The sequence below is a fragment of the Sinohyriopsis cumingii genome, chromosome 8 (genome assembly GCF_028554795.1).
Source record: "Sinohyriopsis cumingii isolate HCF-2022 chromosome 8, ASM2855479v2, whole genome shotgun sequence".
Lineage (NCBI taxonomy): Eukaryota > Metazoa > Mollusca > Bivalvia > Unionida > Unionidae > Sinohyriopsis > Sinohyriopsis cumingii.
Window position 1 is genome coordinate 12,855,983 of NC_142968.1, and position 27,055 is coordinate 12,883,037.

Consider the following 27,055-nt stretch of genomic DNA (forward strand, 5'->3'; position numbering starts at 1 on the left):
GTCCCTTAAAGGAAACGCATTGTTGTCGAGCATTTCGGGCGCAGGAAAATTCTTCCCAGCCATTTATACCTATTTTGCTATAAATCGCAAGCCTTATCTATGAAAATTAAATGGTCGGTCCCTAAAAGCCTATTATGAGTGACCAGTATTCTATATAAATAAATAAAAAAATAAATAAATAAATAAATAAATAAAACGTACTTAAATTACTACAAACTGTACTAAATAGTCCCCATATCCCTGTTGACCTTAACCGTTATGCTGTGAAACAGAAGGACACAATTTGTTCAATTGTATGCCTCGGAACCTTTGAAGGGGTAGTAAACGTTAACAAATTTAAAAATAAGAAACTTTTTGACAAATAAATTATTAGTGTTTAGATGTCTAAATGTGTGATAATCTGTCATTTGAATGTAATGCGATTTAGACATTTCCATAGCTTATAATGTAAGACTCATTTCCCTTCTTCGAGGAGACTTGGCTTTACAATTTTCACGTCTTTGCAAATGTTAAGAGCAACCTTTTGACCATCTCGAATGGATCGATTCCAATCAGCATACATTTAACTCGAGTTAATCTGAAACTTGAATACATTGGTTTCTATACTTGGAATGTGCCTCTACAGATAAGACACATTTCATACCACCTGGGGGTTGCTTCTTGCGTCAGCACCGTGTGAAAGAACTTACAGAAGAGCTGTTCTTAGCAACTGTACTTCTGTACCAAACACTAGGAGGTGGGGGGGGAGGGACCAATTAATAACATTGGTTGCAAACTGCTCAGTATGGCGTAATTATGTTTGTTCTCTCAATCTGTTCTCGATAAATCATTCACATTGTAAAACAACTGGAACTGAAGTTCAGACATACATACATACATACATACATACATACATACGCGTCACTAAGGGGATACGGACTGCACCAGGTGACACCATCAGAGGGGGTGACACCAAAATGACATTAGTAAGGTTTTTGTATGGTCTGTTACGAAAGGAGGTCCCTGGGGGTGATGCCATGAGTTACCACACTGGGTGACACCAACCCTAGTGACGCCACTGCATATATATATATATATATATATATATATATATATATATATATATATATATATATATATATATATATATATATATATATATATCGATCTTTCATTTGTGCCTTCGATCAGTAGTTAGTTTTTCGTCAGACAATAAATGTAAAATATATTAAAAACTCCGATTATTTTATTTCATCACACTAACCTTTTGATGACCGAACTTTGACCGCATGGATATCACCTTTAGTTCTCTTTGTATTGACGATTTCGCGTTCAGTATCAGACGGCACGTATTTCACAGCGTATCATTGCTAGCGGTCATTTTGGAATGCCTCTAGCTAGTTCTTAACAGCGAGGGGCATGTTTGACGGTCAATAATTTTTCATGACTTGGAGGAAATGGGTGAAACTTTGTAGTTGCTCCAACGAAAGTACACATGCACACTGCCCAGGGGATATTGTGACCGGTTATCAGAAGTGACTGGGACGTAGTTTGCACTTTTCACCTAAGTATCAACGACCGCAATGTTGATCGTATTGTTGCCTCTTTCGACGACGATCGGAGTCCAAAGGCATCTAAACATCACAATATACAATTACATTTTGTTATTTTTTCAGATGACATGATGCTGTAGATTTTGTCTCACACAAAAACGTCCTTAAAGTTAATAGTAACTTTCGGTGGGGGTGAGGGTGTGTGTGACCTCATATATTATTTTCGGTGGGGAGTGAGGGGGTGTGTGACCTGGCATATTATTTTTAACCACAATATTTTCTTTTACATATCACAGCAAGATTATTTTTTAAAAACTATATGGGGACGGGAAATTCCCGGGGGAGCCAGGAAATTAAATTGTCGATCCTGAGATATTTTTTAAAATCATGGTACTGATAGCAGTTTTTTGTGGGAGATGGGGTCTGTCTAAAGTTGTTATGAATGACAATACATCGCACAGACTGATACCGGTGTCCTCCAATTCAGGACACGCATAGACAATTGTGCTTGACATCGAAAAAATCTTCACTACCACGAAATAAATGTTGATTGTTCATCGAATGCTTTAGTAGGAAAACATTGAATGAATTAGGAAAGCAAGTTCTTTGTATTGAATTTTGATATGCATTTTGAAACATTAATCATGCAATTACGTACAAAAGATCAAAATTAGGAGCAGATGAGTCCAGTTATCAAGTTGAAATGGGTGGTCCCTTATCGTTAGGTACTAGCTTGCGCAAAAAAGGGACAGAGTATTCACATTGTCTCTTAATTAACAATATTTTTGAAAGAAAAGTAAAAACATAACCTCCCCATTTTGTTAAGTTGTATTATGGTTCTTCTTTATTGAATTTTAAATATGCATTACCATGCATTGGTCAGTTAGGACCCACAGTTTATGAACCGCTCAAGTGGCCTAAGCGGTTAGAGCGTCAGCCTCGGATGCGGAAGGTTGCTGGTTCGAACCCCGGCCGAGTCGTACCAAAGACTTATAAAACATAGCAGCTACCTCGCTTGGTGCTCAGCATTAAGAGGTTAGTGTTAGGACTGGTCGGCCTGGTGTCAGGACTGGTCGGCTTGGTGTCAGGATGATGTGACTGGGTGGAACATGATGCAACATGTCTGTGGCATGATGCTAGACATCTCTATAAACTGCCACATTGTAGATTTGACTGTAAAATTGTTAAAGCTACGTTAGAACTCCAAATCACACACACACACACACACACACACAGAGTTTATGTTTTCCAAAAACTCCTCAGTCAGTGAAAAGCTTATACATGTATGTGATACTTATTTGCAAATACGCTTTTAAATTGTATGATTTTGTATTCTGTATATACCGATATCTGTAAGAAATGTTTGCATCTGTTGTCCATTAAGAACAACTGAAATAAACAGAAGTCATTGTCACCGCTTTAACACAACACTGTAGTTATATTTTTATATCCACACTAATCACACCCTATATATAAAGTTGATGATGTTACACGTGTGTTATTAAAACAAGAATTCAAATAAATATCGTTTCATCTTTTCATAATTTTGACTATTTCTTCGCATGTTTTGATGTGGACCGTACGATAAATATTCGAAAGTGCCAAAAGCACAGTTATTTTAATACAATTAAATGTACATTCACAAAGCAGTATTCGAATTACAATTAAATATGGTGATCCCTACACCTAGGGGGTTTGCTGTAATTTGTCATGAGACAAAACGGAGGCGAGCAAAAAGAAAACTTTCCACCTTAGCACCAACTTGTTTTCCAGTCTGCAATCAATTTAAGATGGTCCTAAAGTAAATATTTCTTCACAATTTCAGGAATTCTTGTGTAAGTCCTTTTCTTTTATTGTCTTTCAGTCATTAAAAGACACCTGTGCCTTACTTAACAACACTCGCCTAATTGTATCCTATCGATATAGCACAAAGATCACGAGAAGTGGTTCCATTTTATTCCGATCGCAATGTCAAGGGCAAGGCCTAGAATTGCTACTACAATACGTTATATAAATACATATCTAACTGACACAAGTATTTGTCTTGAGACTATCTAGATTGCAAGCAACACAATGGACCTGTCTAATTTACTGATACAGGTATCATCAGATATGGACCCCACGCTTGGGAATGATTTGCCTGTTACTCTTGCCCCTAACACCGCCAAACACGGCATGAGAATAAATCGGTGAGAGAATCTCTAAAGGACTCACGGTACTAATTCTGTTCCCGTAGTAAACCTATGCAAACACCATGATATTAAAAATGCAATAGCTTAAAACTTTTGAGTGCTCATGATCAAACCTATATTTATCAGTATAGATGAAACCTGTATGTCAGCTTCTGTGTAGAGGAAAGGATATGAGCCGCGGCATTTTCTGAACCTGCGTGTGTCTGAAACATGTGCTTTCAATTCCGCACCAAAGAGTCAGGTGCTAATTTTAGTAATGAGTGTTCCAAACGCAAGACTTTTTTCACTTACAACTAGGATAAGCTCTCAAAAGATTCTGTTTCATACAACATAACTTAAATTATTAACCAATCCTGGTCAGCCAAACTCCTATGTAGTCTATTTTATGTTCACCCATTTCCAGGCTGGTTCCCATTTTTCCATACCATTAGTACCGTGTGTCCTAAACAAACAGGTTCCTCAGAGAGCATGTAAACACAATTACAAGCTCCGGAAAACAAATGGATTTTCTAATAATGGTGGAGACCATGAACGAGCCCCCACCCCACCCCACCTCTCTCTCTCTCTCTCTCTCTCTCTCTCTCTCAAAATAAGCTTCAAAGATAGCTTTTAAAATGTAAACGTCTAAACTATTACTTAAAACTCTATTATCTAAAACTTTACTATAACCAAAAGCTGTACTATTCCCTAAAACTGTAATATTACCTAAATCTGTACTGTTATCTAAAATTGTACTATACCCTAAATCTGTACTATTATATATTACTTTATTATTCCCTGAAACTGCTGTCGCAACTGTATTGCGTAGGCAGAAAAAAACATGGTTGCTTACACTGATCGTGGATCGTGTATGCTACATTAACACTAATAAATCACAAAAATACACTTTTCGTTAAAGAGAACATACAGCAAATGTAATAAATAATTCAACTGTGCACGTAAGTTTTGAATTAACGATAAATAACCCGTCAGATGACTAAGTTTTTCATTTACCTAATTGTGAATAAACATGAATTTTCAGTGTATCCTTTCTTATTTTGTTATCTAAGTCAGTGGAGGAAATATAGCATATCAGTTGTATCGACTTTAAAATTCTTCTGAAGGTATAATATCTTGCATATGTTGGATATTTTAGGTCCGAACGTATCAAATGCCAAAATAATACAGAAATTTGCGTTTAATCTTTGAGTTTCGTATGTTAAATATTACAAAAACATAACCCCCAGCAGTTTGGCGGAAAGAACTTGTGTACGTATACGTGTCATCTGCAGATATATGTACTTTTAAAATCAGGTATGATATTGCAATTTGGAAACCATTATGACTATATATTGCGTGCATGAATTTAAAAATAAGCGCCCCTAACAAAATATCAAAAGACTTAATGATTTAATGATACCTTGAATACAGAGATACGAATCTTATCTGTCGTGTAAAGAATGTAAATGGTTTTAAACTACGTTACTAAAACCGCTCGTGCATGGCGTCATTTACGATACTGTTGACAGGCTGGATTCCCCACGAAGACGAACGATGATTTTACAATTTTGATCTGAAATGCAAATTATGTTCCTTGTTGGAAAAAGATTGATCGCATTGGCACACACACACACACACACACACACACACACACACAGATAAAAGCCGACAACCTTTTGTTTATACAGGAATATCGCATTGGCATGCACTGCTTCTTCACACACACACACACACACACACACACACACACACAGAGAAAAGCCGACAACCTTTTTGTTTATATAGGAATATTATGTATTACTTGAACTGATTTTGCCCTTTAACCTTTTATCACGAGAAACAGTTCGGACATGCAATTAACAGATTAATATTTAAATATCAGCAAATATGAAGGCGATAACTATTCTTATCTTAATGAAGATAACTCTTAAAGATAAACCTGTTACCATCTTTTCATCTCCATTTTGTTCTTCTAGTCTAATGATAGCGTTACGGCTTTGCTCTCTTGTAGTGTACTTAAAATTATAGCATTAGCTCTGATCGCTTGTAGTTTACTTAAAATGATAACATTAGCTCTGATCGCTTGTAGTGTACTTAAAATGATAACATTAGCTCTGATCGCTTGTAGTGTACTTAATATGATAGCATCAAGGCTGTGGTCGCTTCTAGTGTACTTAAATGATAGCGTTAAGACTGTTGTCGCCTGTAGTGTACTTGTAATCAATGACAGAGCACTTCAGCGTCAGGGAAAGTAGGGCCTCCAGGGGAAGGGACTGGAGGCTGGGGTTTTCTTTCACCTCAAGATATTTAATGTTTCTTTCCCGTCTGTATGGTTTATATCTTTTAATCAAGTTTAATGGGTATTATTAGTTCTCGTTTTCTACAAATCAGAGACAGAATATATTTTGAAATTATTTTATGGTCGGTCCTTTATATTAATAAAGTTGTCGAACGAAAGCGATTATATTAGTTTAAATTATTCTAGAGATGTATAGGATTATTAGACACTCACTTTTTTGAACTCGTCAGTAGCAAGTAGTTGATTTCTCTATTTTAGCAGTTACCTCATAAACTTTAGTTAATGCGGTATATAATATCCCTTGGTGTATAGGTACGTTTGTCCCACATTCCCATGCTCCAAGTCACGTAACTATAAGAGGACATTTGAAAAATTATGATATACAACTGTGCGTCCCATAATACCGAAACAAAAGCATGATATCGGTTTGACGTATTTTAATGTAATGACTAATGTAACAAACTATTCGGTTCAAGATAATGTGTGATTGTGGGTGTTAGGTGGGGAAGATGTCAAATAAATATGGCCTCTTATACACACATACATGCATGCATACACACACCCACATACATACATACATACATACATACATATGGATAGGACTAGACGCACATTGATATATTACTGTTTTCTATTTTCAGGATCCATTGCACGTGTTTACTGACTGGAAGAATACATATGGCAAGGTCTTCGGGTAACTATTTTTGAAACGTTTCAAAACTTTTTTTAAAAAAGTCACGTTTCTTTTCTCTCCCACTATCTTTTATATTTTTTTTTACATTAACACTCACGCAAATCTCAAGGCTATGTATTCTTTAATATACATCCAGTTTTGTTTTCAGGCAAGGTGCAGCGATTATCAGCCACACGTAAAGTAGGGGTGTGGAAATGCTCTCAGTTGACGTCGTATATGACGCAAGGGTATGGAAATGCTGTCACAGGAGGTCGCATATGATGCGAGAGTATGGGAATGTTATCAGAGCAGGTCGCATATGATGCGAGGGTATGAGAGTTCTCTCAGATGAGGTCGCATCTATTGCAAGAACATCCACTGTATGCTCTGTATTAGCTGATATTTCAGAATTATATTGAATAGCTGTAATTATACTGAATAGCTGTAATTGTACTGAATAGCTGTAATTGTACTGAATAGCTGTAATTATGCTGAATAGCTGTAATTGTACTGAATAGCTGTAATTATACTGAATAGCTGTAATTATACTGAATAGCTGTAATTTACAACCTATATATTTCGAGATATGCAAATTAATTTCACATAGAAATATCGAGAGACAGACAGATACACAGACATTTAGACTCATACACAGAAAGACAAATAGGTAGATAGACCATTGTGTCACATGTTATTTTCTTTAAAATGAATAGCCATCCGAAATAGAACTTTAATTGCAATAAGAAACCAAATGTAAAGGTTATGCTCTGATACAACAATTTAACACTATTTTAACAGTATTTTATCGGGAAGTTTGAAACAAAGATCTGTTTATACTTACATTATTATGCAATGCAGATCACCTTCTTTCATTTTAAATATCCTCGCCACCCAATCCCCAGATAGTCTGACCCCCTCTGGACTGTAACCCAGGGTTCGTAACCCAAAATTTGTTACATATAGTATGTCTTTCTCATGCTAAATACATTACAGAGTTTGGTCCAAAGGTTTTTTAAAAATGTCACTGTAACTGTATTTTCTGACACCATTCCCCCACCCCCATGGCAAGGGCTCAAAATATCATACCCTTCTCGTAGCTGGTAATGATACGGGTAATGTTTGCACCAGATTTGGCGGACTTTCATCAAGCGATTTATGAACTATGGTTGCAAACAGACGGACGGACAGACATAGGGTATCAAATTATCCCCTCGCTAAAACATGGGTTCAACACATAAAGTTGATGTGAAAAATGTTTCCTCTCCCTTCAGAATACTTTTACATTTTAAGAGTAGTACGTAACCAAAATTAAAATTTGTTCGAGATTGAAACATAATCTGTCAATTTTTCTTCAGATGGTTTGAGGGCTTCAAACCCTGTCTCAATATCAACGACCCAGAAATGGCAAAAGAAATCCTCATCCGAAAATTCGACTGCTTTTCCATCAGATCGGTACGATGACTTTGCTTACTACATATATCTTCATCCCATCCCATAGATCGATTGATCTTAAGCAACTACATCAGTTACTTACTTTGATACGACTCTTTTAAATGGATCTTCCGAAATTATATTTATCTGTCAAATGAAATAAGCCTTTAATGTATGATAGACGCTCAATTTTTTTTTTTTATTTTAATTTTCAAAAGTTGTTTTTGTGACATGCATTTGATATGAGACGAAGATTGTCACGTTTCAAGTTCTTGTCGGTGGTGGAAAGAAAAACCACGTTTCTAGGTCATCCATTTATGATATCAAAGATTGAAAACAAGTATTCTCTTATGGACTTCAAAAATTAAATATTTCACACATTTATACTGCCTTGATTGTTTTATTTCTGCAATTACTGCGATGATGTTGGAAAAATTTCGTCCACCTAAATTGCTTGGCTAATATGTTTTTTGAATGCCGATCTTCTAGGATGTCCAGATAAGTAATTTAGGGCATGAAACCAAAGACAATGGATAGAGGGTGGGGGTTGGATATCCAGATAAGTATTTAGTGCATGAAACCACAGACAATGGATAGAGGGGTTGATTGATGTCCAGATAAGTAATTAGTGCATGAAACCACAGACAATGGATAGAGGGTCGGGGATGGATGTCCAGATAATTAATTAGTGCTTGAAACCACAGACAATGGATAGAGGGGTGGATGGATGTCCAGATAAGTAATTAGTGCCTGAAACCACAGACAATGGATAGAGGGGTAGATTGATGTCCAGATAAGTAATTAGTGCATGAAACCAAAGACAATGGATAGAGGGTGGGGGATGGATGTCCAGATAATTAATTAGTGCATGAAACCACAGGCAATGGATATAGGGGTGGATGGATGTCCAGATACGTAATTAGTGCATAAAACCACAAACAATGGATATAGGGCTGGATTGATGTCCAGATAATTAATTAGTGCATGAAACTACAGACAATGGATAGAGGGTGGGGGATGGATGTCCAGATAATTAATTAGTGCATGAAGGCACAGGCAATGGATAGAGGGGTGGATGGATGTCCAAATAAGCAATTAGTGCATGAAACCACAGACAACTGATAGAGGGTGGGGGATGGATGTCCAGATAATTAATTAGTGCATGAAACCACAGGCAATGGATATAGGGGTGGATGGATGTCCAGATAAGTAATTAGTGCATGAAACCACAGACAGTGGATAGAGGGTGGGGTATGGATGTCCAGATAAGTAATCAGTGCATGAAACCACAGGCAATGGATATAGGGTGGGGGATAGATGTCCAGATAGTAATTAGTGCATGAAACCACAGGCAATGAATAGATAGAGGGTGAAGGATAGGTAATTAATGCATGAAACCACAGTCCATGGATAGAGTGTGTGTGTGTGTGTTTCCAAGGGCACATAGCAATAATCTATATTTTTAATCATTATAGTCTTATCGGCCCTTCAATTATTACCCGGAAGATTTGGATCTAATAAATACATATGGTGAACAGTGGAGGAAACAGAGGGCCGCCTTCAACAAATCATTTACTCCGAGAGCATTGAACGAGGTGGGTAAGAGGCAACTAATGGCAGGGCCGACAAGGGGGTGGGGGGAGGCAACCGTGGATGTATCCCCAGGGACCAGGCACATAAGGGGGCCCAGGAGGAACAACACTTTTTAATTTTATAAAAGAACTTTTTTTGTCTGAACAAAAACTAGGAGAGGCCCCGGTGTTTCTTTCCCCAGGGTCCGTGATCGCCCTCTACGGCCCTGACTAATGGAGACGGGAACTGCGGTGGATAAGTGGTTAGCGTACCGGACTCATGACCGAAAGAGTGCGGGTTTGATTCCTATCATTTGGTCAGCTCGGAACAGCTATCATGGAACGCTCTTGGGCAAAAAAAAATTACTGCAGTTTTCCTTGGCACCAAAGAGATTAATTGTGTGGATATGCCGTGAAACACCAAACCATACAGACTGTATCAAATAAATGAATAAATATGTATGTTTGTGTGTGTATGTATGTATGTATGTATGTTGTTGTAGGGTTTAACGCCATTTTTCAGCACACGATAGGCTAAACATGGCGGCCAGTATTAATGGTGGAGGAAGAACCCGGGAAAACCTCCCCAAAGAACCACCGACCAACGAGAAGCTACTGGCAAGTTTTTCTCATATACCCACATTGGCCGAATCTGAGACTCGAACCCACGCAGACAGAGGTGAGATGGCAGTGATCCGTAACGGAGAGCGCTTTAGACCACTAGGCCACTCGGGGCCCCTGTATGTATGTATGTATGTATGTATGTATGTATAATTATATATAAATAGTACAACAGTTCTCGCAGAATAATATATGTATGCATAATTATATATAATTAGTACAGCAGTTCTCGCAGAATCATATATGTACATCTCTCTCTCTCTCTCTCTCTTGTGGAGTCTGCAATGACCAGTAATTTTAAGCAAAAAGAATCATCTTTAACACTCGAACAAAATCGTGTCTTTCTTTCATCAAATGTTGTATTTCTCTTGTCAGTCTCATAAATTTGTCCCAGTAAGTAAGGTGACAATAAATTATGTGCATGAAGGCTAATAAATGGAGAAAAAATAGATAAGAAGTGGGTACATGTTGGAAATTTTGACCAGTATTATTCAAACTTGTTTCTAGTTTTGATGTCAAATTTTTATTTGTTAGATGCTGGAAAGGGTGTACAGGACCTCATGCGACTGTATCAATGCAGTGATGAAAAATATTGAAGTGAATTCTCACGAGGTGAACCTGACAGAGTATGTATCTCTCAGTCATACACATCTCTCTCTCTCTCTCTCTCTCTCTCTCTCTCTCTGTAATTTTATTTCCAACAGAAAATGAGTCATATGCCCTTGCTTTATTCTTTTTCGTGTATTTGCATTGTCGTCTTTGACGTTCTTGGCTCTTCTCCTTTCTAAACTTCTGGCTTAATAAAGATGTATATGAAATGCAAAACTATGAACGAAGTGTTTATGAATCTGAAATACTGTACATATTGTTTTCATATATTCCATTGTTGAAAAGTCTCCTTAAAACATGGATATTTTATTGACATTTTACAACTACAGTGTTACATTATTGTAGACAACATGTTAGAGTACAAGATAAATGTTTATGTAAGCATATTTTCTTAACAGTAATACCTTATTCTGTTAGGTACGCAGAAGTGTTTCATATGGAAACTATATGCCGAGCTTTGCTAGAAATGGACGATAAAGTTTTACTACAAGACAGGGATCTGATTTTAGAGGCCGCCCGAGAATCAAACCGGTCAGCTTCCGCAGAAAACAAGTTAGCTGGCCTGGCAAGTAAGTAACAATTTGTATACTCATTTACCATTTTCCTATATTCTGTACTATATATTCATTAATAAAATAAAGCCGAATGCAAACAGAATAGACCTAGATATGCCATCGCATAGTGCGTTGGCAGATCTGGATCCATGTTGTTTGTTTAACATTGTATATAGAAGGAACAGTATCGACCCTAACCTGTTGGCACTTTATGCGACGGAAAATTTGGCCCAGTACCATCAATAAAGTATAATTGTATACGCATTCTTGTCATGTTAAATTGTATACACATTATTATTATATGCTCATTTTTTCCCCCGTTAACTTTACATTGTCAGAATCGTGCAGTATTACCCGATATTGAATCCACGCGACAATACACATATAGCATTCACGTGCATATTATCACGATTAATCGTACACGCATTTTTAACTGCACACGCATATCATTATCTGACAAAAGGTGCGGTACGTTCATCTTAAGATCTCAGTACGGTTCAATGTTGTCCTTATATGTATCGTATTTGTCTTATATGCTAATTTTAGATCTCACTTAGGTGCCAAAGTTAACGGTCTTAAATATTTTAAAGAATGCCCTCTTTAAACATCAAATACAATTGTTGTTAGAATGACGTTTTAAATTTGTGCAATACATTTAGTTTAAAACACTATCAGAATATATATATATATATATATATATATATATATATATATATATATATATATATATATATATATATATATATATATATATATATATATATATATATATATATATATATATTCTGATATATAAAGTCAGAAAAGTTAACCGTCACTAATAATTCCCATCATGAAATATACGTTTTTCTTGCAGATTTCAAGGTAACTTTAGGTTTACTTTAAAAAAGTTAATTTATGTTAAGTATGTCGATATTGATTTATGTCCATCGAACTAATAGAATAGAATAAGGTTAGTATATTTTCTTGGATATTCTAAATTGTAAACCAAATATATTTACAGAGACGTACCCAGGATTGACACCACTTTTACAACATTTTGACACCAAAAACAAAGAATCCCATCAACGTCTTGTGAAAGTGTTTGAACAGTTGTTAGAAGAAAAGATTCCATTAGTAAGTTTGACAGAAGCACAGACTCACACTAGCAGAGAGAGAGAGAGAGAGAGATCCGTTGAAGTTTGCCATTGGAATAGACATTTTGCTACGGTGAATCTTTCGTTAGATTTGTGGTGATCGGTGATAGTGGTGGAGATGGGGGATTCCTGTGATTCTTCTGGAATGCAGAATTTCCTTTTATAATATCATACCATTATTGGTTAGTCAAACAGAAAAAAGAAAAAATATCACCCAAAAAAGACCATCAGAAAACAAAACCTTACAAATGAAAGCAAGAACTTTTTCTCATTACAAAGCAACCCACATTTATTGAAATGGTGACACGTTCATATTTTAGTACTAGAGAAGAAATTAATTAAAATCCAATACCACCGTTTTTGCCAATCAGATATATAGCAAGCAATATATACTGTTCTAATTTTGGTAATGGAATCAAGATCGATGCCTGTTGGTCACCCATCCAACATGGTTGGTCACCACTCAGTCCACACGTGATAGAACCGAATACTCTCCAAAAAGATCAAATTTCTCCATCTCGAGTAAAGTGCATTGGTGACACCTTTAATTTTAAAAGAATATATGCTTACAATTAGTTGAACATCGAACAACGTGCAAATAAGCAAAGGTTTTGATTTTTAATACTGCAGGTGGAGGTAAACAAGCTGAAGACGTCAGTTATTTTTCATCTTTTAACAACGACCGTGTTGGAGGTTGACTCAAGTAATAATATGGAGAAGCGCCCCCTAACTCGAGATGAAAGCTTGGCACACTTATATTCAACGACTGTAGAGGCTTTCGCAACAGGAAAGGCCTTAATTGAATTTCTTATGTATGAATTAGCCATGCATACAGATATCCAGGAAAATGTCAGGAGGGAAATATACGAAACACTCGGTGATAAGGTGAGTACTGTCCCTTTGTATCAAATGCTCATTGACTTAAATTCAAATCGTTTCAGTGACTTACTGTATAGACTCTTTCTCTGAGAAGGCTTTTACTTGTAGTCTTATTTAAAAACCTGACTGGCAATAGAAGTTCTTCAAACAAATATACTTTTTCCACATTTAACACAAATTTTATTGTTCAAATTGTTATATTTGTATGTTTTCATTTTCGTATTAAATAAAGTTAATCTCAGAATTTCAAATAATTAAAGCAGGTTTGATTTTCTCCACGTTCATCATCAGAAGTATTATTCTTTTCCTTTAGTGTCCTTAATACTGTTTTCAAAATTCCACTTCAGCGTCCTTTGTACTATTTTCAAAGTTCAACTTCAGACTTTGGTAGAGATCATATAGTTGGGCAGTAGGGGTGGAAGAGGGTGTAATTATTTGTGTCATAATTATCACTCTCTATCTCTCTCTCTCTCTCTCGTATGCACACATAAACACCAAAATAAATCATTGACATATACAAATAAAAATCACGTGTAAAATTGCCATAAATAACATACTTGTAAGATTTTATGGATCATGTAATCATATTTTTGTTTACAGGAAAACCCAACTTATGAAGACCTTCAGTCTCTAAAATATCTTGATATGGTGATAAACGAAACGTTGAGGATTCATCCGATTGCACCTGGGTAAGTATTCAAATTACCTATCTTCTCAACCCCAACCCCACTTACCTACCTACCTGCGTACATAGATGCATATGCATACAGACATGCATATGTATATCTGTGTAGCACCTACAATATGAAGACTCCACAGTTTCTTTTAATTGTTTTGTTTTCCTTAGAAACTCCCTTTTTTAGGAAAAAATCCAAAAATTATTCCAATTGGGTATATATATGTATTGCAATAAATGGTCTCTTCATGCAAGTCATAAGTTTGAAAGTCTCAAACATACACACACACACACATACACACACATGCATGTGCAAACACACATGGCAACACACACACACACACATGCACAAATACATATACGCATGCTTATGAAGAGAGACAGAAAATACCATAACAATGTAATATAGATCACCAAAATTCAAACTAAAATCCAAAACTGATAGAAATTTAACTTTTGTTAGCACAAACTATCTTAATTTACTGAAACCATATCCTACGTTTTCATGACACATTCATATTTGACATCGTAGAAAGATGGTCATATAAATCTAATTCTTGTTTTAATACTAGCACACGTCTTTTAAAATGTAAATGAATCATTGTTCTATTCTATTTATGACAGAAATATATATATTTCAAAATATTGTAACTTCGAATTTTTGTTGCTGTCAGTATGTCACCACACAGTAGGATTTCTCATGTCGGTATACTGCAAGAGATACTATTGTCATGTTATGGTATTGTAACATGTCAGTATACTGCAAGAGATACTATTGTCATGTTATGGTATTTTCATGTTATGGTATTGCGGCATGTCATTATACTGCAAGAGATAGTATTGTCATGTTATAGTATTGCAACATGTTGGTATGCTGCAAGAGAAACTATTGATATATTATGGTATTCCAACATGTCGGTATGCTGCAAGAGATACTATTATCATATTATGGTATTGCAACATGTCAGTATACTGCAAGAGATACTGTTGTCATGTTATGGTATTACCTGCATGTCAGTATACTGCAAGAGATAGTATTGTCATGTTATGGTATTGCAATATATTGGTATGCTGCAAGAGAAACTATTGACATATAATGGTATTGCAACATGTCGGTATGCTGCAAGAGATACTGTTGTCATGTTATGGTATTACCTGCATGTTGGTATACTGCAAGAGATAGTATTGTTGTGTTATGGCATTGCAACATGTCAGTATGCTGCAAGAGAGACTGTTGCCATATTATGGTAATGCAGCATGTCGGTATGCTGCAAGAGATAATATTATCATATTATGGTATTGCAGCATGTCTGTATACTGCAAGAGATAATGTTGTCATGTTTAGGTATTGCAACATGTCAGTATGCTGCAAGAGATACTATTGTCATGTTATGGTATTGCAACATGTCAGTATACTGCAAGAGATACTATTGTCATGTTATGGTATTGTAACATGTCAGTATACTGCAAGAGATACTAGTGTTATGTTATGGTATTGCAACATGTCAGTATACTGCAAGAGATACTAGTGTCATGTTATGGTATTGCAACATGTCAGTATACTGCAAGAGATAGTATTGTCATGTTATGGTATTGCAACATGTCGGTATGCTGCAAGAGAAACTATTGATATATTATGGTATTGCAACATGTCGGTATGCTGCAAGAGATACTATTATCATATTATGGTATTGCAACATGTCAGTATACTGCAAGAGATACTGTTGTCATGTTATGGTATTACCTGCATGTCAGTATACTGCAAGAGATAGTATTGTCATGTTATGGTATTGCAACATGTCAGTATACTGCAAGAGATACTATTGCCACGTTATAGAATTGCACAGAATGGAACAATTTATGTTACCTTTAGAGCCCACCAAATTAAACCTTATTTAGCAATTCGGTAACAAAGCAGAAGAGTCAAACAATGAACACCATCCATATGTAAACTTGGCTTATTTGACAGTCGTGCTTATAACTAGACTTGTTCATGCAACAGATTTCATCGATAAACAAGAGTAGACTGTATTTCAATTCTTTGTGATTTTCAATATTTCAGTGTGCAAAGAACGTGTTCAGAGGACTGTGAGATTGATGGAATACAATTCAAAAAGGGCTTCATTGTGCGAATTATGACCTGTACAATTTACAGTGATCCAGAAATCTACCCAGAGCCAGAAAAGTTCATCCCTGAGAGGTTGATAACATTTATTTAGACCATTTATGAGAAGGAAAGAGAAGTAATTTTGTTGATAAAGAGAGGGAGGGGTAGGGTAGGGGTGATGAATTTGTCACACTCCATAAAGGAATTTGATAATAAAATCATTCTATATATTCAATACGTTTTTTAAATCATAGAAAAGAAGCATTGAAATCTGTACTTTGTTAGTGGAGGGAGAGAGAGAGAGTTGTTACAATACAGTTATTATAACTTTTTAACTGAAGGTCATCTTGGAATTGGTGTAGAAGGTTAAATTACTGATTTTTGTGTGTAACTTATAAGAATTGACCACCAAAGCTTAATGCATTTCATTTATTACAAAGCAATATATTTTTTTATTTCAGGTTTTCAGCAGAGGGAAGAAGCAATAGACATCCATTTGCATTCTTACCTTTCGGCCACGGGCCACGAATTTGTCCTGGTTATAAATTCACTATCGCAGAAATTAAAATCTTCGTCATGAAACTTCTCAGACAATTCAAAGTGGATATTTCCAGCAAAACGGAGGTAAATAAATTGCATCTTTCACTGACAAATAAAGAAATACATTTAACCATTGAAAATTTTTCTCTGGAATAGGTTATGTGTGTATTGGCATTGGGCATAAGATTGTTTGTTAATATATTTATTTATTTGATAAATAAGATGAGAGCAGCTGGGAAATATTTTAATATTACAAAAACAAAAGGTTGTTTTGAATATCCCAACAATGACTACTTGTCGAAATTGTTGATAAACTCACTACAGTTGTCTCTGTGGACAGTTATCAATCAATTGTATAATGCTTCTCTTCTCTGGCCTCTCTTGGCCAACAACCTGTCCAGTTGCAAAAGGTCATCAGTTTTGAAGCCTGATTTGAAATTGTTTGCTTTAACGTGTGGCAGTAAAATGTTTGTTTTAAAATTTCAGGGACATTCATGATATCCTGTATGAGGTTATTGTGCATTTATAAGTTTTATTTGTGTCTTGCAGATTCCATTGAAGACAGCATTAAGGCCAGGGCTTTGTCCGAAGAATGGAGTCCATGTAAAACTCACCAACCTTCACTGATAGCATTTGAAGACACAAAAACTTTGATATCCATGTCCAGAAGTATCTTATCAATAGCGAGACTTCCTCCCGTGTAATTGCCACTCATCCTGTGACCTTTACAAAATGAATGAACAGCATGAGAAAAATGTTGCAGTTAGATTGTGAGAAAATGGGACAACTGATCATGGTTTAAAATATTGGATGCCACTGCTTTTGTAAGTCCAAAAGAATTCATACTCTTGATGCAGATCAAAAGCTATACATGTCTCAATTGTTTATGACACTGATGAATAACAACAGTCCAACCCAACGCTTGATGCAAAAGGATTGGAGTTTTTTTTTTTTTTTAAGAATTGATTATGAATATTAAAGAGAATAACCAGGAATCATAATTTTTTACAAAGAGAGAACTGTTTGTATAGGATTTTGGTGGAATATGTCATGAAGGCCTTTCTGACAGTTGAACATTTGTACATTTGTGCTGATGTCTCCATTTCTTGAATGCCATACTAAAAAGGTTTGACAAAGGATCTAATCAGACTGTATCAGATCAAAACGATATTTGCCTTGCTTCATAGCGACTTTCTGGATTGCTTTCATGGGTCGCACTGAAGTGTTGGAGGACTTTTCATATTTGACTTCCACTTTATTTTGCTGATAATTGGCTTAGTGCTAGATGACAACATTCTGGTTTATAATTGGGTCACTGTAGCTTGTTAATGTAACTACAGCATGAGATTTTCATGAATTGTCTGATGAAAATTTACGTTTTGTAAAGGTATTATGAACATTTTTCCTAAGTACATGTGTTCTTCGCAGCAGACTTGAGAATTTGTATTCTTCAATTGGATAGTTTAAATGTTTTTATAAAATTAAACAGTGGTATTTATTCAAATTCAGAAAATGAATTATATCAATGAATGATACTTTTTCATAAAACATTGCACTAGAGCTGTTTTACCATTCTGAGTTTGTACATGTTTAGTTTATCCTGGTTGATGGGTGGAAGGATGGATGGATAAATTAATTGTCGTGATTACAATTCGCGTGCAATCAAGCATGTAATGTGCTTGGATGGATGACAAAATATGATGTATATGGGAACTTCCCCAGTCACTAATATTAATTAACACAGTTTTCCATGTCACTATGTAAATTCCACTTAATTAATATATAAAAAAGCCCGTACACAACATACTCTGTGAGGAGAATCTCAGATACAACAGGCACCAGAAAGTGTTGAAATAATTGTATACATTTCTTCTTTCCAATACAACACACATATTTTAATACTATGGTTGCAGGTGCTTGTCATTAAATTGGCTTCATTCTTCATATATTCCGTCCTTTGTAGTGTTAGCAATAAAACTGTGTGATAAGCAGCTTTTTGTCACATGTCATTTGTAGTTGTACTGCACATATCTTGTGGATACTTGTAATATAGGTACTTTGTGGATACTTATAATATGGGTACTTTGTGGATACATGCAATATGGGTACTTTGTGGATACTTGTAGTTTAGGTACTTTGTGGATATATTGTAATGTAGGTACTTTGTGGATACTTGTAATATCAGTACTTTGTTGATACTTGTACTAAAGGCACTTTGTGGATACTTGCAATATGGGTACTTTGTGGATACTTGTAATGCATGTACTTTGTGGATACTTGTAATACAAGCATTTTGTGGATATGCATAATCCATGTACTTAATTACATTTTGTGGATACTTTCAATCCAGCTATCTGCAACCCAGATATTTTGTGGATACATGTATTCCATGTAATTTATGGATACTTTTAACCCAAATATTTTGTGGATACTTGTAACTTGTATGCCATTATGCTGCCGATACATATGGTTTACATCTCCTTTGAAAAGTTCATTGATAAAACGTACACTTGGTATGCATTACTTCTTTTTGTTTTCAATAACTATGAGAAAATGAAATAGAAGTAAAAGAACCTTTGAAACTGTTATTTTGATAAAATATTCCTTTTCACTCGCAAAACTCGTTTCATTTGTATTTGCACAGTTTTTATTTTACAAATAATAAGAACATATCTGTTGCAAAAACATTTAAAAAATCTTATTACATTAAATGGATCATTTTTACAACACCATTCTTTTACTGACTCATCGTCACAATTAATTTTGCATTTGTGAAGTGTGTGATACAAGTATGGTGAAATGATTTCTACAGAAAATACTTGGAATTTGTAAAGACAGACTTCATTTCTGAATTATTTTGTATGAAAACATGCCTTTCTTTGTAGCAGTAGTACCATTTTGTGTACAATAAGATTGATTTTACATACTGCTGTTGTATAATCCTTGTGCATAAAGCATGGTCAGCTGCTAAGCAGTGCCAACTCAGATCTGCCTAGCATCGACATGTCATCCCACAATATTTCTGCATTTTTCTTGTAATCCGCTGGTTGGTCCTGATCCTGTGTTGTTCGCATATGGATGCTTCCTCTATACCAACAGTGTGGTATATGTGGAAATTCTGCCCATGGGCTTTCACTTATGCTCCAATATTATATTAACCATAATTTGTTATCAACACTCGTTGAAAAGGCTTCCGTATTTTGTACGTCCTCTGTTCAAAATTTTACTTAATCCTTTTTTGTTATGTGTTTGTGATTTATGTATGCCATGCAAGTCATGCCAGTGTATCTTCTGTTAAGTACAAAAAGCTAATGGCTTAGTGATATATATCGAGTGCTCAGTTTTCTTAGTTGTTCATACTCCAAATACTGTGTTACATCATTATGCCAAGTTTTGGAAACAATTTTTTTATAGTATAAAATAACTATTGATATCATACATAGTGACTATGATATAGACTCGTTCCTTTGGAACAAAGAAATGTGCTAATCAGTCATTTCAAAACTACCTGGCTGCATACGAACTAGGCTGTACGTTTAAACACGTTCAACTATGGTTCTATTTGGACCTACTGTAGTAAAGGTAGTTTAGTAATAAGCTAACAATGACTGAGAATGAATGTTCTCTATTGTAGAATAGTAAATATTAATTTATATGTATAAATCGACAAGCAGCTTGTAATTTCATTTATTCTTGTTATTCTAGTCTTACATAGAGCTCATTTTTCCATCCAAGATGGTCTTGTGCAGTAAGTATTTTTCTCTTCTTGCCGTAATTACCTTGATCGTATCTTCTTTTGCCTCAGGTTCCTGTTAAACCTTGTCCTCGCCTATTTAAAGACTTTGAATTAAACCACTGCATGAAGCCCAAAAACTATTTTTTTAAAAGTTGCCGAATTGGTCTTGTAGATGGTTTTCTAGACTTAATATGGACTTTGTATCTCTTTGGAAAAAAGGTTATTTTTGTCGGAACTTCTGTCCACCATCGGAATTGGCCTGGTTGAGTCTTGGTTTCTTTGAAGTGGGTGGGGTGGATTTTTTATTCATTGTTTCTTTCACGCTATTTCCCTCTAATATGATATTTCAAATGAAGAGAAAGTCCTGTTTGCTTTCAGTGCAACTGAAGCCATTAAACAATAGAATCATACAGGTTCAGCTTTTAATTATGTAATATACCATATATACTCTCTTATACGTCGAGTTATACTGAAAACAACAATGGATCCTGATCAGCCATAGAATAATGTGCATGCATATCAAGGTCTGTATGCAGTTTGCAGTTTGGCTCATCTTATGAACGAGTTTATACGATAATACATCGAGAGATGTTGATAATTTTTGCCTCAGTTAAATATATTGTTCTTTCACTATTGCTTCAGCTGATAAATTTGACCCTATGCTATTCACTGTATGTAAATAAATGTGCGTTACTTTCACAATAGGTGAGTAACTTTGAGTAAATATGGTATCAGCAGAAATCTTGTTACCGTCCTTCAAAACATGAACCATGTATAGTTGCAGTTGTTTTCATCTTGTATTCATAATTACCTAATCTCTGTATATTCTGTTGTGTACCGATCATTTTGTCTTTACTATGATGCCATTTTCATTGAAACGTTATAAAGAAATGTCTGAAACAAAATTGTGTTCATGTTTTCATTTCTATTGCTATACCTCATTTGATAATCTTTATGGTTCCATATTTTCAAAATGGCGTTACTTGTGTGAACTTAATTTATATTATACATCTTTGTTGGAGAGAAATTATTGTACGAAAGGATTTCAGTGGGTAATATTCTTGTCATCATGCTCAATTTATTTACGGGACAACTCTCAGACAGAAAGAGAGAGGGAGAGAAAGGCGTGTTTTTGGCCTCTTTTTTGTGTGTAATGTCATTTCCAGCAATGTAGGTGTTACATCTCTTGTATGTGCGAAGAGGTACTGGGTTCAAAATGGAAAAAGGAAGTCAGAACCAAAAGTCTGCAACATAGTGGAAATTATGTATAGTTTTTCCTACGCTGAAAGACATTTGATTTGTCTTTAATAGGTTATAGATTATAACACCTTGCTTCAAGTTTCATTTTCTTGGAGATCAGAGAACTGTTCCTATTTCCAAAGAACCACAAAGGGCTTTCCATTTTGCATTCTGCTTCCAGAATAAATTTCCTGGTCAAACACTGCCTACAGTGCAAAACGTAAACTCTGACTATATTAATTTCTCTCATTATGCCTGTGATGCAAGTATAAGGAAATAGTTTTTCTTACGTATGTACTGTATTGCTACCTTTCTTTATTGGAGTATACAAGAAACACAGTAAAATATTTTTGTACAAGTTGGGAATCGGGGTACATAAGAACACTAGTAATCTCTTCTAAAGATATACAATCTGGCTTACAATAATACAATTCTAACAATCATTGTCTTTATTAAAGGTATAGTTTTGAATTACACGTTACAAACATTCTGACAATTGTCAGCTTTATTTAAATTATACAAATATAAATTACAATCCTAAAATTGCACTTAATTCCTCAAAATTTCATGGTGACAATTACACAAAAAATTGTCTCCATGGCAGTGATGGACATAAATGGAGAACATTCATCTCTGGGATCATGATAATAAGAATATTTCTTTAATTCCTTGTCAGTACAAACTTGGAATAGTTATTCTTTCACAATGAAACCTGAAATATTGATGGATTTAAGAGGGAGTACTTATTCGGCATAACAATTTATTCACTATATACTACTTTTAAATCTGCTTTAACTTAGCATTAGAAATATGTTGGGGAACTATGATAAAAAAAGTAAATAAAAATTCCCATGACTGTCACTCCAGATTTACGTTTCTAGCTGCACAGAGGGTGAACAGATCTTTTGCTAGAATGTTACTTTTAGAAAAAATTGAGCTTTCCTTCGATAACAAAAAAATAAGGCCAATGACGCCAACCAAAATCTCTAACTTACCGAGAGTTTCTCTAATTGGGTTAGTTTTTTTGCTACTTCATCTTTGTCGTTCATGTTTTTTAAAAAGTAAGCACGGTTTCGTTTACACGCCGGACATTTTATTATCAAAGACAAGAAAACAAAAGATAATATTGGTTTGTCAAATTACGCGACTAAGGATGAACTCGCCGATATTATGAACTTCTCTGGAGTTGACCAAGATGAAGTTGTTATTTTTCAGGATAAATACGGTGTTTTAAAAACCAGTAACATTAAATGGAATAATATATTTCGTAGAGTTCTCGGCACTACTACGGATAGTATTCTAATATTTACAAATGACGGAAAAATTCGAGATTCAAATATATCAATCGCAACTATTAGAAATGAAATTACAAAAAGTGTTGTTAATTGTTTGCAATCCACCGGTGATATAATGACAGGTGAACTCAGCATGAATGGAAATAAAATAGTTGCTTTAAGAGATCCAACATCTGATGATGATGCCGCAACAAAACAAACTGTAGACAATAACTATAATACAGTAGATACTAAATTAACCACGCTGAGAGCTGAGTATGACGTTCATGTAAATACTTTTTCTAATCTTCGGTAAATCTTAGAAAAATCAATGAAATCGCAGAGGAATTCTTTTGAAATCCGTTGAGTGTTGACATGAAACTCGTTGATATTAACACAAAACTCGGCGATATTAAAACAGCTATGTCAGACATTGACACGAATAATAAACGATTAGGTGTTATCGGAGATCCTAAATCATTTTCAGAGTTAATCATGATAGTGCAGAGTAATATCGATGATTTTAGAACAAAAATAGAAGATGTTATAAGTGGAATTCCTGATATCGTTAAAAAAATTAATCTGATTAAAATTCGCCACAAGCAGATTATCCACGTGGTATATACAGTAGCGTCTGACCAAGGATTATGGTCACCACTCAATAAAACCATTAAACATCACGCTGAGGTTACCGGTATATACAGGGTCTCAGTACTTGGTGTTGTAACATCTATATCTACCACAATTTCATGGCGTTATCCACTGACTCCTTCAGGTAGATCTCCTGGATATATGTTAGTGATGATAGATTAAAACGAGGAGGAAACATTTACTGTGGAACCCGAAGAAAAAAGCTCCGCTTGATTTATTATTGGTGTCTTGAATTAGTAGCTAAATTCCCACCTAATTAAAATAAAATGATCATTCCGATCAGCGTTCAACGTTTTGGATATAATCAAGCACGCGAATGACAAATAAAAATAAAAATATCGTTGATGAATATACAGTGAAAGTATTTTTAAAAAATATCGCAGACGTGTAGTTGTCGTTGACATAATTGCTTAATTAGCATCTCCTGTTATTGCTGGAACTGGTGTATTATTATCAACAATAACACCATCACTAGTGATGACCATCCTGAAAACTATTTTATTGCAACTGATGGTAAAACAATTAAAATATTTGAAAGAACAATATATGATATAGATAGAGAAAAACCTTCTAATTTTGTAAAAACTTTTAATGATATAATTAATCTTGAACATACACGCGTACTTAACAATCTACAGAATTTATTTTGAAACAATACAACATTTGAATCAAGTTGCATCAGATATTGAATACGCAGACTATCTTATTGTTGAAGACGGTTTTTTATGAAGTTTTTCTCGAGGGATATATTCGTAATGTTATCCGCCTAAACCAATACACAGTAGATTAAGAAATGTATTTGCTGATCGTTATAAAATAATCGAAGAAGAAATACCAAAAAAATTGTAATACCAGGATTTGAAACTGACAAACAAAGAAAATCATTTAGCGATCTTATCTATGAAAACTTTCCCAAAGTACTTGCATCATGGAGAAAAATAAATCCTCCAGCACGTATTCTCAGACATAATAATGATCCATACGGTGGCGGCACCCATATTTTATAAGGAATTGTAAATATAAATTCAACAATCGCAGTCAATCTTATATGTGATGTAAGTGATGGAAGTTATCAAATAGATCTTGAAAAATCTAATCAAGCTCAACAAGGCTATATTTTATATACATTTACACCGCAAATACCTCCTGGATATTTAATCGTGAAAGAACCTATTAATCCTGTTTATCTACGTTGCCATAATCCATTACTGTCAAGAATAAATTCTAGACTCACTGACAAATTCGGACATTTAATCGACTTGAGAAATGAAATTTCAAGCATAAATCTGTATGTCAGATCTTAAACGTTTCATGGGTATATTCAAATTATCGAAAAACAATTTGTACAATAACAATTTCATAAACAAATATATTTGTCACAGAATTATTTTTATTTCTCAGGTAGAGTAAAAGTCATAGGATAATTAACCATGACATTGCCGTAACTTTCATTTTCATCAGTGACGTTGTTATTAATACTTTCATTTTCAAAATCCTCTAAACTATTTTCATTTGCGTCACTACCTCGAAATCTTCTTTACTATTTTCATTTTCACGATCTGACATAAACTTTGTAAACTGCCCAACGCGCATTTTAATAGTTTTATTTGTTTCGTATTCATGAGCTAATTCTGATCTAATTTTTTCGATCACGCTTGAAAGAGATACGAATTTTTTAACTACCCTATCTTTTACAGTAACCAAAGATTGGAACATAGCTTGTTGGATGAGTTTTATGAATCTGTACTCTGCTAGTAGTATATATATACATATATATATATATATATATATATATATATATATATATATATATATATATATATATATATATATATATATATATATATATATATATATATATATATATATCTTCAAATTTACGTGTTTCAAAATCACAAATAATTTTTTTATTAATCAAGCTGAATTTTTATGCCGTCTTTTTTAAATTTTTAATTGCAGAAATAATATCATTACTATTTTCGTAATTCCTTATATATATATATATATATATATATATATATATATATATATATATATATATATATATATATATATATATATATATATATATATATATATATATATATATATATGTGTGTGTGTGTGTGTGTGTGTGTGTGTGTGTGTGTGTAAATATAATGATTCAAACAAGGAACAAATGCAAATGGCTTATGATAGGCTCTACAGCTCCTTTTTACAGAGCTTGTGTAAACGAATTCTGCGGTATAATTTACAAAGTGTACGAAGAGGGAGTTTAGGACCTAAACCGTGTTTGAAATATGGTGTTGGAATTAGAGGAAAAACGCAGTTTTATGTGCAATGTGGAGGTAAAAATACAGAACTGAAAAGATATTACGATAAAAAAATAACGACAATAATCATAAAGTTATAAGACATGTGAAAGATTATCTGGCTAGATTTTCGAAATATTAATTTAGACAAATAATGGAACAGTAAGAATTTGTGAGACATCCTATCATTAAGAATTACGAATTAAGGCACTGTCGACTAAAAAAACAGTCGCTTATTTCATTAATACTTGGTATCTTATATTCAGTACCCAGGAAAAATAAAAGTTATTTTTGTCATAAATTTATTTACGAGTGTTTCAACGGAATAATTGCAGACGGTTTGTGATCGATCACGTTGATCGAGAAAAACTCAATAACTCTTTTGACAATTTACGAGCCATTACTGAGAGCCAAAATTGTAGGTCTGGTAATACTGGTAGCTGTAAAACAATTACAAAAAGGGCGGTTAAATCTACAAATACAGTGACTGTCGAAGAATTGATATTTCAATCAACGATCGCAGCTAGAAAATATTTTGATATTTGCATACGCTTGGTTCAGTGGGTCGCAGATAATATTACCAGACCTGCTTTTTCGAAAAAATATAAACAAAATATTACATTTCATTTTTTTTGCAAGGGAGATAACTCTTTCGCTCTCTGGTAGGGTAATTAAGTAGTGTTGTTACTAATATTTTATTACTATTTATTGAATTAAATTTTTTGTGTGTCATTACACTCATAGTTATAATAATTATTGTTATAACAGTTAATTTATCAATCTTTGGTTTCTATCGTAAGTGGCAAAAGTTAGATTTTCATATAAGTATACATAATTATCGAAGTTTCGCCAAAGTGTGTAGGTATTTTTATGTAAAGTAAAATATCATGATAAACGGTTATCATTTTGAGACTTCTATTGTTGAAGGGCGATAACTATCAAGCTAAATCCCTCTGCGTTAGAGTAGTTCAGTAGTTACCCTGCTTGTTACTACGTAATAATTATACGACTAATTAATATTTTAATTTTTGTGTATCATTTTAATAATACACCAGTTCCAGCAAC

General features: G+C 34.4%; 1 protein-coding gene across 1 annotated transcript in view; it reads left to right on the forward strand.

The window, feature by feature from the left end:
- Positions 1-21,440, forward strand: part of LOC149792993 (cytochrome P450 3A8-like) — a 59,625-nt gene extending 38,185 nt beyond the window's left edge. Inside the window, exons 4-14 of the mRNA XM_089966856.1 lie at positions 6,644-6,696; positions 8,031-8,127; positions 9,582-9,701; positions 10,833-10,924; positions 11,325-11,476; positions 12,465-12,577; positions 13,228-13,482; positions 14,077-14,165; positions 16,215-16,352; positions 16,721-16,883; positions 17,349-21,440. Of these exons, the coding sequence (XP_089822982.1) occupies positions 6,644-6,696; positions 8,031-8,127; positions 9,582-9,701; positions 10,833-10,924; positions 11,325-11,476; positions 12,465-12,577; positions 13,228-13,482; positions 14,077-14,165; positions 16,215-16,352; positions 16,721-16,883; positions 17,349-17,426 (1,350 nt within the window). The 3' untranslated portion in view covers positions 17,427-21,440. The remainder of the gene's footprint in view (positions 1-6,643; positions 6,697-8,030; positions 8,128-9,581; positions 9,702-10,832; positions 10,925-11,324; positions 11,477-12,464; positions 12,578-13,227; positions 13,483-14,076; positions 14,166-16,214; positions 16,353-16,720; positions 16,884-17,348) is intronic.
- Positions 21,441-27,055: the final 5,615 nt, after the last annotated feature.